Consider the following 15,685-nt stretch of genomic DNA (forward strand, 5'->3'; position numbering starts at 1 on the left):
AGATTAGGGTTTTGTTCTCACAATACAGTTTGTATGTTTGCCTTTGGCGAAGTGGACATCAATTACATTTTACATAAGAGTTTGGTACAATCTTCCTTGATCAACTGGACCGCAGCGTGCTACAATATAGTCCTCATCCTATGGGGATTATGATACTTGTTGTTAAGTTAAAATAACAGATACCTGTGTAAGGAGGCAAATATGGACAATAGTACCATCTACTCTCTTTGCAGAGAAGTCATCAAATGACATAACTAGATTATTTTTAAAACCCATCTGTTTTGCCTATTTACTTTTCTATCCTTTGACAGATCATCAAATCAAATGGAATAGAAAAAAAAAAGAAAAAGCAGTTGCTTGAGTTTTTATTTTACTTTATTTCTTCTTTCTTAGTTTATCCCAAGTGATCGCTGAGTGGCCAATCACTGTCTTAGTGTTCTGCTCGGTGACTGTGTTGATCTGTACTTTGGTGGGCCTACTAGTAGGAAATGTGCCAGATTTTTCTGAGCCCATGTGGGTAAGTGCATACTGATTACATAACTTGGGAGTTTATTTGTGATTTCAAAGAGCCATGCCCAATTTGATGCTTCCCAGACTACAGCTGAAATTTCCACAGGGATAGGAGATGGTGGGGTTATTAGTCTGGAGGACTAGAGTTTATGGGTGATTACTTTAAAAGTTTGCTATCTGCTCTCCATCCAATAGCATGCAGAAGTAAATCTCAGGATGACAGCTGCACTTTGCCATATTTTCCCAGAAACTTGATTTTAATGAATTTTGAATGCTTTAAGAATCCCTAAGTTAAAATGTTAAGGGCCATGTACTGTACTGTAGTTCAGTGCTTTATATATAAAGAAGCTAAACTCAATTGCCAGATAGAACTGAAAGTATGCCTGAAGGCTTTTAGTCAGACTAATTAATACTGAACTAGATTCACAATGCTTAACTTTTTGTTTATTGTTAGCTACTTTATCCACCATTTTCCTCTTCCTATAGGGTACCAATGAAAAAAGCTAGAGACTAATCCTTAAAGTATTTTTTTTAAACGATAGGTCATTTATACACTCTGGGGTAAATTATGGGCTATTTTGGAATGTGAATGGGTTCCATTATATATTTGATAAACAGGATTCTTAAAGATTCCTTGCAAGGCAGCATCAACATTAAAAAGTAGTCAAAACAAGTAAGTGGACTCATTCACATATTAAAAAGATGTTAAAATTAAAGTTAGACAGCCCAGTGTAAGTCTTCCCCATATCTACTCACATAAAATGTTCCCAACTGGTTAGGAATGCGCGGCCATGACTGTCATCTTGTGTCTTTTGAACCCTCCCTCTTTAGGTTGTTCTTGCCTAAGGCCCACCTGAATGAATAAGAATTACCTAATCTGAAACGAAATAATTTGAGGTTATACAAAGCCTTTGATGATAACAAGAATGTCTAAAGACATTCTGAAAATCTTGGATAGACCTATTCTAATTTTTCCATTCTCATGACTTTGGGATCACCAGGATGTACATACCGTATTTTTTTAAAAAAATTGATTTGGACATGTACCAAAATAACTGTTGTAGCTGATAAAATATCACACTTTTATTTTTTATTTTTTAAAAAAATCTTGCTTTCTTTTTTATAAATAGGGTTTTGAACCACGAGACACAGAAATTGGCAGAAAGCTCACAGTTTGGAAGAATATGAAAAGTCAAACAGGCTATAAAAAGATGCTTTCCCTTTCTCCCTTCATTGACAACAGGTTGCTATTATTATTTCTATTACTATTGTTTTTTTTCCAGTGACAATAATAGAATGACATGCATTAAAATGGTGGGGAAAAGGTCTTTGTGAAGAAAGACCCATGTGTACAATTATTTTTTTGCTTCCTGCTTCAACAGTCTTAAGATTATTGCCTGAGAATTCTGGGCCCATTAAATGAATGCAGACCTTATTTGGGGGGAGAGGGACATAAGGAACTTCTGGAGTTTGGAAGATATGAATGGCATTCCTTGAGCCCCAGGTGCAAAGTATATATTGTTGTTGTTGATGATGATGATGATGATGGTTGCAGGAAGCATGGATTAAGGACAGTGAAAGGGCTACCAAAAGTTTTACTACCACACTGTTGGCATGGCTTATGCAGGATGCCCTGCATTTTCTTTCAACATCTTTCAGTGCAAATTGGGTGCTTTGGGGTGGGGCTCCATTTTTGCTATCCCACTGTGTAATGAAATTATGTCAATCAGCTGAGCTGGTACAGTACAATGCTCAGTTCCAGAGTTTCTGAAGACAGCCTTATTTCTTTCGTCAGCTTTGGAGATCTGGGCATCAGCAAAGGACAGAGAGCTTCCCAAGGAGAACGAGAAACGAGAATAAGAAGGATGGTGGAGCCAGACTACGAAAAAGATGGCTTCTTCTGTAGTCCTCCAGGTAAGATTAATTTGAAATGAGACTTCAGAATACAAAACAGCAAGAATGGCGACATTTTACTTAATAAAATAATCCTAACAATGAAAGATGCTAACACACACAAGCAAACTGCCGTACTAGCCTATATAGAAATTCAAGATAAAGCATTCCCAACAAATGGCTGACCATTATCTGTTCCGTGTCCTCATTTTACCCACCTCGGAAGGATGGAAGGCTGAGTCAACCTTGAGCCGGTGATGAGATTTGAACCACTGACCTACAGATCTACAGTCAGCTTTAGTGGCCTGCAGTACTGCACTCTACCTGCTGCACCACCCCGACTTAACACCTCCCTCAATAGCAAGTTCTACTATTGAACTCTTCCTCTTTTTAAGATTTATTTATTTTTTTTTTATTTTTATTTTTTTTTGTCAAGTACGTATTGGTGGTATACAAAGATATAAAATATTTATATACATGATACTAATAAAAGAGATTTCTGATTTTGTCAACCGAACGTATATGTAACAGCCGACTGTAAATCTACATTTCTGAAGACACAGGAGGTTGTGTATATGCGCGTTAAGACTATTCTGATTAAAAGCAGCATTATTTAAAAATTTAAAAACTTAACCTAATTTATATGAGGCTATTTCATTACTTTTCCATAACATGATCCAACTGTCCAACTACCATTATCTAGTAACAATTCATTCAGGTCCTCAGTAGCTAAAGTACTACAGTAAAAATGAGGAAGCAACAGTATTTGTTGGTTTGTTTGTTTGTTTGTATGTTTGTTTGTTTGTTTGTTTGTTTAGTCCAATACACAATGGAGGTAAAAGAGAATAAACATGTAGTAATAATAGATGTCAAAGGAATGATAGAAGAAAAGATATAAGAATAAAATACATCAATGGAGAATAGAGGAAAAGATATATGAATGGAAGAAAAGATAAATAAGATATAGGAGAGGCAATTGGACAGGGGACGGAAGGCACACTAGTGCACTTATGCACGCTCCTTATTGACCGCTTAAGAACCTGGAGAGGTCAATCGCGGATAGTCTAAGGGGAAAATGTTGGGGGTTGATACTACAGAGTCCAGTAATGAGTTCCATGCTTTGACAACTCGATTGCTAAAGTCATATTTTTTACAGTCAAGTTTGGAGCGGTTAATGTTAAGTTTGAATCTGTTGTGTGCTCTTGTGTTGTTGTGGTTGAAGCTGAAGTAGTCATTGACAGGCAGGACATTACAGCATATGATCTTGTGGGAAATACTTAGATCATGTTTAAGGCGTCATAGTTCTAAGCTTTCTAGACCCAGGATTGTAAGTCTAATTTCATAGGGTATTCTGCTTCGAGTGCAGGAGTGAAGCTTATTTAAGAGGACCTCGCGGGGGGGAGGGTGTAGCAGAAATAAAACTCTAAGGAACCACAACAATAAAAATCATTCCAAAACAGCTCAGTTATGAGTGAAGGCATGCAGTGAGCACAAAATTCTCTACATGGTTCCATATGAATATGGTAGGAAATGGCATAATGTATCCCAGATGAGAGAATGGCTGGTTGGCTGCCATGGAAATTTCCATAATAACATTTCCAAATGTTTCTCATTTTAAATTGCTCAGATTGCTAACACTGCTGTTCTCAAAATATCATGCGGCAGTTCACTAAGATCTCATTCCAAAGCTTCCTTCAGATTTGGGTGTAGAATGTATAATTCACTTATTATTAATGTGAAGCTAGTTTTTTAGATGTACTTCTCTCATAGGCCTTCACTTTTATGCGTGTCTGGATAGAAATAAATCCTACCAAGATCAAAGTGATTTACTTAGAATTAAAGGTGTACAGGAACACAATAAGCCCCGGTTTCATCATTGTCATCAATTGAAATAGATATAAAATGAAGCAGCTATTTAGAAACATAGAAACATAGAAGACTGACGGCAGAAAAAGATCTCATGATCCATCTAGTCTGCCCTTATACTATTTTTTTGTATTTTATCTTAGGATGGATCTATGTTTATCCCAGGCATGTTTAAATTCAGTTACTGTGGATTTACCAACCACGTCTGCTGGAAGTTTGTTCCAAGGATCTACTACTCTTTCAGTAAAATAATATTTTCTCATGTTGCTTTTGATCTTTCCCCCAACTAATTTAGGAAAACTAAAGCCAGGAAGCATGCAATAAGACATATACTGAACAAGAAACGCAACTAGATTTAGATTTAATTGGATTTATATGACGCCCCTCTCCGAGGACTCGGGGCGGCTCATAGCATGTACAGAAAAAACAGGAAACAATAACAACAATCCAATTATACCTTAAAAAAACAATGTTAAAATTCTAATTAAAAACTATCAATATCATTCATTCAGCAGTCAAACTAAGCATTCATCGGTCAGGGGGAAGGTCTAAGGAACCACAGGCAAAGTTGAGTTTTTAAACTTTTTTGGAAGGCAGGGGGGTGGGGGCAGTACGAATCTCTGGGGGGAGCTGATTCCAGAGGACTGGGCCCCCCACAGAGAAGGCTCTTCCCCTAGGTCCCGCCAGTCAACATTGTTTGGTTTTAACTAGTTTTAAGTGTGCATCTTTCTCCAATATATATACTCCTCTAGACATTCTGGTAGCTGAATCAAAAATAAAATTTAATTTAAAAAAACAAGTAATAAATAATATCAATAGAGGCAAGAACACATGGCCATACTTTATATTTCGACTAAGAAGCAATTTGGATTCATTGTCTTCTCAAAACAAATTTACATTAATAACACTACATTAAAACAAGTTATATTTTTTATACAGTTCTTTTTTTGAAAACTATAATCTCTACTGATAAGTTTAACAGTTCTAGTTATTGTTCAACTTTGGAAAAGCTGTGGAGAAGAGGTTTTTTTAAAATATTAAATATACTGTAGACTTTCTCTCCCCCCCCGTTTTTTGCAATGAACTAGGCAGCATTAAAACCCAAGCTTTAATTATCGTCATTTCATCGTCGTCGTCGTCATCATCATTCCATGTTTATTGGAAAGATTCAGTACATTTTGGATAAAAATGTCAAATCCAATCTAAACATCTGGTTGACTGTGAGACCTACAATAATAATAATATTGGCATACTGCATACCATACCACAAAAACTTGGACAGTGCTCAGAAAATGTATCCATTGACAACATTTCCATCTGTCAAGAGCAAAAGGAAACATTGCTAGGATCCGCATACTGTATATACAGTGGTACCTCGTCTTATGAACTTAATTCGTTCCGTGATGAGGTTTGTAAGTAGAAAGGTTCATAAGATGAAGCAATGTTTCCCATAGGAATCAATGTAAAAGCAAATAATGCGTGCAATCTCAAAACTCACCCCTTTTGCCTTGGGCCGTGGGAAACCCCACCTCCAGACTTCTGTTGCCAGCCGAAGCGCCTGTTCTTGCGCTGCTGGGATTTTCCTGAGGCTCCCCTCACTGGGATTCAAAACAGCGCCGGCAAAAATGAAAGGAATCCCATTGAGAGGAACCTCAGGGAAATCCCAGCAGAGCAATAACGCGCAACGGAAGTCCGGAGGCGGAGCAACGGAAGTCCGGAGGCGGAGCATCTTAGCGGCTTGGGTTCATAAGGTAAAAATAGTTCGGAAGAAGAGGCAAAAAAATCTTAAACACCGGGTTCATATCTCGAAAGGTTCGTTAGAAGAGGCGTTTGTAAGATGAGGTACAGCTGTATTACATCAATATAGTCTTAGATTCTTGAGAAGAACTTGATGAGCTCTATGGAAGGCCAACATCAGTTAATGAACTGACATCTGTGATTTCAGATTGCTGTGTTTAACAGTAATAATTCTGGTTGCACAGAACCAAGGACAAATGTATGCAAAGCCAGAATTGAGCTCCAAAAAAAAAAAATACTGCCTCAGCAAAGAAGCTGAAAAAATAATGGATCACCTGATTAGCTACTGCAGAAAATCACACAGACAGACTACAAACTACAAAGAAGCGACAATGGTGCACTGGAATATTTGAAAGAAGTACTCTTTGCCTGCAAGCAAGAAGTGGTTGGAATATAAAATAGACAAAAATAATAGAAAGCAAAGGAGCTAAAGGTCTCTGGGATTTTGGAATGCAAATAGACAAGCAGTTGCCACATAAAACCCAGACTTAACCACTGTCAGTAAGAAACACATACAAAAAGTCTACATAGTAAACGCTGAGGCGCTTGGAGACAATGGAGTAGAAGAGAAGGAACTGAAGAGAATCACAACATACAAAGAGCTGAGAATAGAAGTAGAATGCCTATGGCAAAAGAAAGCAAAGATGGCACCAATATTAACAGGCATCTCCCAAAATTATCTGGAGCATCACTTGAACATCAGCATTGACAGAATCACCATCAATCAATTGTGAAGGCAACTTCACATGGAACAGCTTACATTCTGAAAGGATACCTTTAACATCATCAAACAACAACCTCTACTTATATTAGGTCCTTGGAAATAGTATGTGGATACGTGAATAAAAATGCCAAACCCAGCCAAACATCTGGCTAATTGTGTGACCAACCCTAATAGCAATAAGCAGACAACTTTTCTTCCTGCAGTCCTGCAGCTTTTGGTTCTGGATGCTCATCCAACAGTCCTGATAAAAATGCCAGGTCCTTTCTAAACATCTGGCTGAATTTGCAACCAACATAATACATAGAATGTGGCAAAAGAAAGCAAAGATACTATGATACTACCAATAGTAATAGGTACCTATGATGCAATTCCAAATCATCTGGAACACCATTAGAACACTATAAGCATTGACAGAAGCACCATCAGTCAGTAGCAAAAGGCTTTGCTTGGAATTACATAAATCCTATCACAACACTTTGAATATTATTAAGCAACATCATTTGCCTATTCCATGTCCTTTGAAAGAATTTAATAGGTAGACAAAAATGTAAAATCCAGGTTAAAGCAATCTCAGGGACCGCCTTCTGCTGCATGAATCCCAGCGACCAGTTAGGTCCCACAGAGTGGGTCTTCTCCAGGTCCCGTCAACTAAACAATGTCGCTTGGCGGGACCCAGGGGAAGAGCCTTCTCTGTGGCGGCCCCAGCCCTCTGGAACCAACTCCCCCCAGAAATTAGAATTGCCCCCACCCTCCTTGCCTTTCGTAAGCTGCTTAAAACCCACCTCTTCTGCCAGTCATGGGGGAATTGAGATACTCTTTCCCCCTAGGCCTTTACAATTTTATGCATGGTATATCTGTATGTATGTTTGGTTTTTATAATAATGGGTTTTTAACTATTTTTAGTATTGGATTATTATTATATGCTGTTTTATTACTGTTGTTAGCCGCCCCGAGTCTGCGGAGAGGGGCGGCATACAAATCCAATAAATAAAATAAATAAATAAATAAACATCTGTCTGACCGTGCAAGCAACATAATAAAAAATCAATTCTTAAGGGAGGTAAAGAGTAGTTAAGAACAATGATAAAGTTTCTTCTTCAATTAATTGTTCACAAAAGAGAAGTTATGCAATGGCAATCAAAAGACCTTTTGCAGCATTATTATTATTATTAATAATAATAATAATAATAATCTGTTTTATTCATTAAACATGAAACTCAGCAAACTGAACATTTAAAAATGTGTCACAAATACCATTGACTGGTGCTAATCATTGAAACGGGTTGTTGCCAGCATCCTAGGTATCAACCAAGTATCTTCTTAAAATATACAATGTTCTGAGTAGCTCAGTTTTTTGCAGTTCCGCTGGTGTTACTGCAGGAAGCTGCAATTTCTTGATGTGTTTTGTAAAATTCTTGTACATGGTGCCAAGTGCCCCAATGACAATGGGCACCACTGTTACATGTTTCATCCATAGCCATGTAATTTCCATATTTGATGGCTAGGTCACAATATATTATTACTATTACTATTGTTGTTGTTGTTATTTCATTAAAAATGAAACTCAGTCAACTGGACATTCAAAAATGCATCCCAGGTATCAGCCAAGTTGTTGTTATTGTTATTGTTGTTGCTGCAGGTGTTGTTATTCCAAATAATTTGTCTGGCCATTTACCTTTGTTATTACATGTATTTTGTTTTCCTTTTAGGGAAGAATTATTCTCAGCTGGTTTTCATGTCTACAACTGCTGGGAGCTTGTGGAATTTGCAAGCGATACAATCCATGTGTCAAATGGAACACAACAAGGTTTGTAGAGCTTTGAGGAGTAGACACATTTCCCTAGAGTGAGAGATTCCAGTTTCACACTTCAAATGAAATGTATATGCTGTCCATCTCCCTGAAAAAGTGAGTCTGGACGGCTTACATATCTAGTATAAAAGGTAATTAGCATATGGAATAAATGTTGAAGTGGTTATCTTTCTTAACTTGGAGAATAAACACACATTTGTGGCTGTCATATCATCATCATCATCATCATCATCACCTATGTTTATTTTTTGCAGCAAAAGATAATTAGTTCCTGCTCACTATATTCTTATTATCATTTATTTATTTATTTATCAATCAGATTTGTATGCCGCCCCCCTCCGTAGACTCGGGGCGGCTAACAACAATAATAAGACAATACGTATAAACAAATCTAATATTTAAGTTAACAATCTGTTTCTCCAAAATTATTGGAAAGATTTCTTGTAGATAAATTCAAGAAGCTGTTTAATTTATTTACATATTTAATAAACTGAAAACTAATATTTTTTCAACAAAAACAACTACTAAATGATGCTCAGCAATAGACAAGAATAGCATCTGGAATTTTGTTTTTTTTGCAATCATTACAAATTATTTTTAATATAATATGCTTTTTGTAATAACATTAAATTTATTAAAATTTCTACCTACCACCATTAAAAAAACTCGCTGCAGTACGTAATCTCTAGCAAAGTTAAGATTGCAATCATCACTTGTAGATACAACCTGGAAGCAATTCATTTCTTCAGAGAATAAAATAAATAATAATAATAATAATCTTTTCACAGTTTTTGCACACTGATTTCCAGTCGCCAAGATTATTTGATTTTGTGTTGTCATTAGCCCAACAAAGCCACAGAATGACAAAAAAAATTAGGATACAGTAATACCTCGCTACTTCGCGGTTCATCTTTCATGGATTCACTACTTCATGGGTTTTTTTCAAAGGGGGCTTAAATCCATTTAAATTTTTAAATCCATTAAAAATTCATAAAATTCTTCTACAGCACTTTACTCTATTAAAGAAACTGGTAGGATATCACATATAGTTCCAGCTGAGAAACATTATAGAATGACTGCTTAATGCAAAGGGTGGGCTTTAAAAGTCCAAATACTCATTAAATACATTCAAAAAATATCTTTCCTCTACTTTGCGGAAATTCATTTTTCATCGGTGGTCTTGGAACGCATCCCCCACGAAAAACGAGGGATCGGGGAAAAATAAAAAGAGAAAAGAAGAGAGAGAGAAAAACCTAATGCATTATTTTTTGTTTTGCCCATTTTCCAGATCCGTTCACACCCACAGTTTGGGAACCTGTGTCAACGCACCGAAGCTAACGAATGCTGTCCAAGCTGGTCTCTTGGGAACTACATTGCTGCCCTACACAACCGATCTTCTTGCTTCGATATTACCCAGGCGGATGTTTCCCACACCCTGACCCTCCTGCGTTCTTGTGCCCCTGACTATCATAAAGGCATCCTTGTTCCTTCGTGCGTCGGCTTCAAGACTGAAAGAGACAAACACATGCAGTGTTCTAAACTCCCAGAGAAATGCACTCGGTTCCACGCAGTTTACCAGCTCCTTCATTTCTTAGTGGATAGAGATTTTCTCAGCCTACAGACAGTGGGATATCAAGTGCCAACCCTGAAATATAGCTTGTTGTTTTTGCCGACCATGAAGGGAGCTTCCATGCTGGGAATCTACCTAAATAATCTTGAGTCAGGGGACTTGTTTGATAATTACACATCCATCATTGGGATGGACTTGGGCCTTAAGCAGAAACTATTCCAGCACTACCTTTTCCTGGATACCGTGTATCCAATCCTGGCAATACTGGCAATATTTCTAAGTATATTTTGTTACTTACACTCTGTCTTTATCACTTTTGTCATCGTAATGATTGTCTTTGGTACCCTGATGATTTCGTATTTCTTGTACAAGGTGGCCTTCCAATTCTCCTATTTCCCTTTTGCAAACCTATCTGCAGTGATCATTCTCAGCAGTATTTGTGCCAACCACACCTTGGTCTTTTTCGACCTCTGGAATCGTAGCAAGAGCCAGAACCCATCTGCGGGGCTGTCGCAGTGGGTGGGAACTACCATGCATCATTTTGGTTACCTCGTGATGGCATCTTGCCTGACAACCGGTGCTGCTTTCTACACAAGCTACATGAGTTACATTACGGCCATACGCTGTTTTGCCATCTACATGGGCACATCTGTCCTGGTGAACTTGATATTTATGTTGACGTGGCTCCCTGCTTCAGTTGTACTGTATGAACGATTCATAGCAAGGAAGTGTGTTTATAAACCAGAACACTACTGGAATAACACTGGGCATAAAAGGGTCATTCTGTCTTTCCATCATCTCCTCCAGAGTATCCAGACTACGTGGCATGAAACTTCCAAGTTATTATTTGAGAAAGTTCTTCCTTGTGGAGTCATCAAATTCCGTTATATCTGGATCTGTTGGTTTGCTGCCTTGGCTATAGGTGGTGCCTATATTTCCTGTCTCAATCCTCGACTAAGGCTCCCAACTTTGGAGATGTCATCTTTACAAGTGTTCAGGTTAAATCACCCCTTTGAGAGATATGACGCCGAATATTGCAACGAGTTCATGTTTGAAAGGTTAGAACGAGAAGACATGCACATGCCTATCACTATTGTATGGGGTGTGCTCCCAGTGGACAATGGGGATCACTTTAATCCTAAAAGTAATGGCACTCTGGTGAGGGACTCGGCCTTTACCATTGAGAACCCTGAAGCGCAAAGGTGGCTCTTGCAATTCTGCCAGAATGTCAAGAATCATACTTTTTACTATGCTGACGAGGGACAAAAATCCACAGTTTGTTTCATGGAGGAATTTCAGCAGTGGATGGAGAGCAGGCAGTGCTCCAAGAGAGATCACAGCTTCAACCTCTGCTGTAACCACTTCTCCTTCCCGTACGGCAGAGAAGTCTTCCTTCATTGCATCAAAATGATGATCGTGGAGCACAACAGAGAAGAATCTGAAGCTCGTGACTTTGGTCTCCGGTTCGATGAGAAGGGCAACCTCGTTGCCCTGGTGCTAGAGTTTCAAACGATTTACCACTACAGCTCCAACTACAGCAAGGTAAAACATTTTTATGACGAGCTTGGCTTGTGGATAAGCCAAGAGATAAAGGTAGCCCCCATGGGGCTTCAAAATGGCTGGTTCACCAGTAAATTGGAGCTCTATAATCTCCAGCACAGCACCGACACAGAGACCATGGTGGTGCTGGGCTTGTCGATAGCCATCTGTTTTGTGGTTCTCTTGCTCACCACTTGGAATGTCCTTCTGACTGCCTTCTCCGTCATCACTGTAGCAGGCACTGCGCTGGTAACTGTGGGGGTTTTGGTTCTTCTGGAATGGCAGCTGAATGCTATGGAGTCCCTCTTCGTTTCGGCAGCAGTGGGCCTCTCCGTCGACTTCACCGTGAACTACTGCATTGCCTACCACTTGTGTTCCCACTCCGATCGCCTGAGCCGGGTGGCCTTTTCCCTGAAACAGATGAGCTGTGCCACCATCATGGCAACTTCGGCATTGTTTTCCGCGGGTGTCATTATGTTACCTGCCACTGTGTTAGCGTACAGGAAGTTAGGGATTTTCATGATGATGATCAAATGCATCAGCTGTGGCTTTGCCACATTCTTCTTCCAATCTCTGTGCTGCTTCTTTGGCCCAAATAAGAACTGCGGACAAATCCTCTGGCCGTGTATTCATATTTTGAAGGACTACTCCGAGAGCCCTAACTCCTCCAACAGAAATTTCCCTTGTGGAGGAAATGAGAAACAGAGCCGGTTAGCGAAAGATCAGGAATCCAATGGGACGAATGAACAGTATGAACTCCAGCCTTTGGCCCGGAAGCTCAGTGACAGCTTTGACAATAGCACTTCCACAAGCAAACTGTCCAATCGTCCATCTGTCTTATCTGAAGATATTCAGCTCCAGGACAACCGGTGCCCTAGAATGGAGCTTCACTCATCTTTTGAGAGGGACAGACCGAAACTAGAGCAAACCGAGGGATGCCATATATCTCTCTGCCAGTGCCCGGCCTTGCAAACATCTTCTCCTTACAAGCCTGGAAATATCTCAGGAACAGAAGCAGAAAATCATCACCACGAGCTCTGCAGAGAGTGCAGGTGCCAAAAATACGATCCGAAAGCCTGGGAACATTCCCAGTCAGCCAGCACAATAGATGACAGACTGCTAAACAAATCTCACTATTCCAGCAGTGCCAACCAACAAAAATCAGATTATACCTCAGAAAACGGTAGTCTGCCAGAAACCGAACTGTATGATCTCCACAGATGCCTTTATTCCACCGGTAGCTCGTTCAGTGTTCAGAACGTCTCCAGCGAGACCTCCCTCTGTGAGTTTGAACCCAGCATAAAAATTGGGGAATCAGCCAGCTCCTGTCCAGATCATTTAGATGTAGTGGATTCTTGCTGTTCCACCCAGAGAGGCCACCTGAATGGAAAGAGAGACACCTTAAGGCTGGACCTAAGAGATACTGTCTTTGACACCTCTCCATCAGCATCCCAGCAAAACAATGGCTTGAGAAGAACACGGTTGGGAGGATTCGGAGATGTGGATCCAGTTGTTCTACCAAATAGCAAACCTGATATGCCTGACGTTTGGATCAAACGGTCTGGGGTGCAAAACTCTGGATACTGAGGGCAAAAAAATATCACGAAGTAGGACAACTGCTATTTTAGGGGCCTAGAAAACAAATCAAATAGCAGATTTAAAACCCTTCCCTTTTTTTCAGCATGAAAACAAAGTGCATTATTGCAGAAGTGAAGAAAACACTTTTAAAAAAATACTAAGCCAGCCAATTTGAAGTAGACCAGAAGCAAGTTTTAATGCAGCGTCCACTAATCAATTGCCTACCTTTATAGTCAGTGCCATGGTGTGGATTATATTCAGGTTTCCTTGTTAAAAAGAGCCAGTTTGCTCTAGTGGTGAAGGCATCAAACTAGAAATTGGGAGACCAGGAGTTCTAGTCCTTTCTTAGGCACAAAGCCAGCTGGGTGACCTTGGGCCAGTCACTTTCTCTGAGTCCTAAGAAGGAAGCAATGGCAAAACACCTCTGAAAAACCTTGCAGAGAAAACTGCAGGGATTTGTCCAGGGAGAAGCTGATAGGATTGAATGGAAAAGAAGTGGGAGAAAAAGAAAGGAATCCTGATTAAGCTTAATCAAGAAAGAGTTGTTTGTAACTATCTCTGATGTGAAATGTTTTGCAACATCACTTGGTGGTGGAAGCAGCAGAGAGTCCCAGAGATCACAGAAATAAATGACTTAGTAGCTACCGAACAATAGAGGGGAACTTTATACCTTGGAGCATTTGGTGTTCAGTCATTAAGATCTTGTGTATTGTTGATGTGACAGAAATGTTTTCACTGAATCACTTTTTATGAATTATGCAAATCTCGTCTAGAAATTATATTCAAATAGGGACAGGGGGGGGAAAATCTCTTGGTAATTTTTTTTCAAATAATTATTAGTACTCTCTAAAAGTAAATGTTAAAAGAGTATAATTTATTTCTAACTTAGGAGTGTGATTAAACTCTTTTCTCTAAGGACAGCGCATTTTAAATTTCATCCAACTTTTTCATTATATATTTTTCATTACTCATCATATGAGTAATTTGTCTTTCATCAAATAGAGTACACTTTTTGATTTACAGTAATGCTCATGCTCGGTATATGTTATTCAAAGCTATCAGTTTTTAAGTAATTATTTTTGTTTGAAACTGTACCTATAATTTTAGCCTAGTGTTCTACGTTGATTTTCCTACATTTCACTTGCAATGTCACACTCTTTTCCATCTTTTTGTGGTTTATCCTGCATCTAGATGTAATAATATCCTAACCTAAAAAATTTAAAAAAAGTCTTCAAGTGGATTTTTTCTTTTACAATTTATACTATGATTTACAGTACTTTGTAATATACAAAGGCTTTGGACCCCTGTGTTTGTTTCTCTCTCTGCCCTGTGCCTCATGGGCGTGCATGGGCTTTGTGTCCGCACTCATGTGTAGTGGCAAAAAGTCCAATTTTTTTTAAAAGCCAAAAACAATATGGTGACTTGTTGGAGTGCCAGAAACTCTGCTTCTGTGCACGCTCAGAAAAAAAATAGATTTTCTTTAAAAAAAAAAAAAAAAGATGGCGGCGCCCACGGACCGGCACAGACTGAACCAGGTCGGTGACATCATCATGATGTCACCAGCGGGTCACTACTGGTTCATCTGACCCAGTCCAAACCGGGAGGAACCCATCCCTGCATGAGTCCCTCCTTTACTACTTCAATAATATTTAGCAGACATGTGTAGATCCAGTAAAAATTGTATCACATCCACATCCTGCACACCCTTTTATTTAGACTCTTTTCCTTCTTAAAAATGTACCATGGTTATATTGGGGAGGAGATGGTGTCCCTTTAACTGTATGCAACATAATGTATTGAGAAAACAATTTTGTTCAGTATGAACTAAATAAAACTAATTTGAGTTACTTTTACAGTATCTGTCTGGCTGCCTACTGAGAGAAGAATCTCATGAGAATTACAGTATATTAGGATGTGCAACTTCCATTGATATTTATAGAATTATATTAATAGATTAATATAATTGGAAGAGTTGGAAGGGACCTTGTAGGTCATCTAGTTCAACCCCCCATTCAAGCAGGAGATCCTACACCTGTGATGGCGAACCTATGGCGTGCGTGCCACAGGTGGCATGTGGAGCCATATCTGCCGGCAAATGAGCCATTGCCCTAGTTCAGCTCTAGCTGATTTTTGGCTTGCGCCGAGGCTCTGGGAGAACATTTTTGGCCTTCGGAGGACCTCCAGGTGGGCAGAGGCTATTTCACCCCTCCCCAGGCTTCAGGAAAGCATCTAGTGCCTGGGGAGGTGAAAAATGGGCCTACCCGGCCTACTGGAAGTCAGGAAACAGGAGAGCAGGGGGTTTCATGCTTGGGGGTGGGAAATTTTTTTGGGGGGGGTTCATGTGCGCAGTATTGGAGGTAGGGAACAGGAGCGTTGAATTATGGGTATGGGCACGCAC

The 15,685-nt window shown here is 39.3% G+C and overlaps 1 protein-coding gene across 1 annotated transcript in view; it reads left to right on the top strand.

Annotated features, from left to right (window-relative positions):
• Positions 1-13,296, top strand: part of DISP2 (dispatched RND transporter family member 2) — a 43,151-nt gene extending 29,855 nt beyond the window's left edge. The window contains exons 4-8 of the mRNA XM_070756715.1: positions 394-517; positions 1,641-1,753; positions 2,306-2,424; positions 8,500-8,597; positions 9,889-13,296. Coding sequence (XP_070612816.1) covers positions 394-517; positions 1,641-1,753; positions 2,306-2,424; positions 8,500-8,597; positions 9,889-13,296 — 3,862 coding nt within the window. The remainder of the gene's footprint in view (positions 1-393; positions 518-1,640; positions 1,754-2,305; positions 2,425-8,499; positions 8,598-9,888) is intronic.
• Positions 13,297-15,685: the final 2,389 nt, after the last annotated feature.

The sequence above is a fragment of the Erythrolamprus reginae genome, chromosome 1 (genome assembly GCF_031021105.1).
Source record: "Erythrolamprus reginae isolate rEryReg1 chromosome 1, rEryReg1.hap1, whole genome shotgun sequence".
NCBI classification, from domain to species: Eukaryota; Metazoa; Chordata; class Lepidosauria; order Squamata; family Dipsadidae; genus Erythrolamprus; species Erythrolamprus reginae.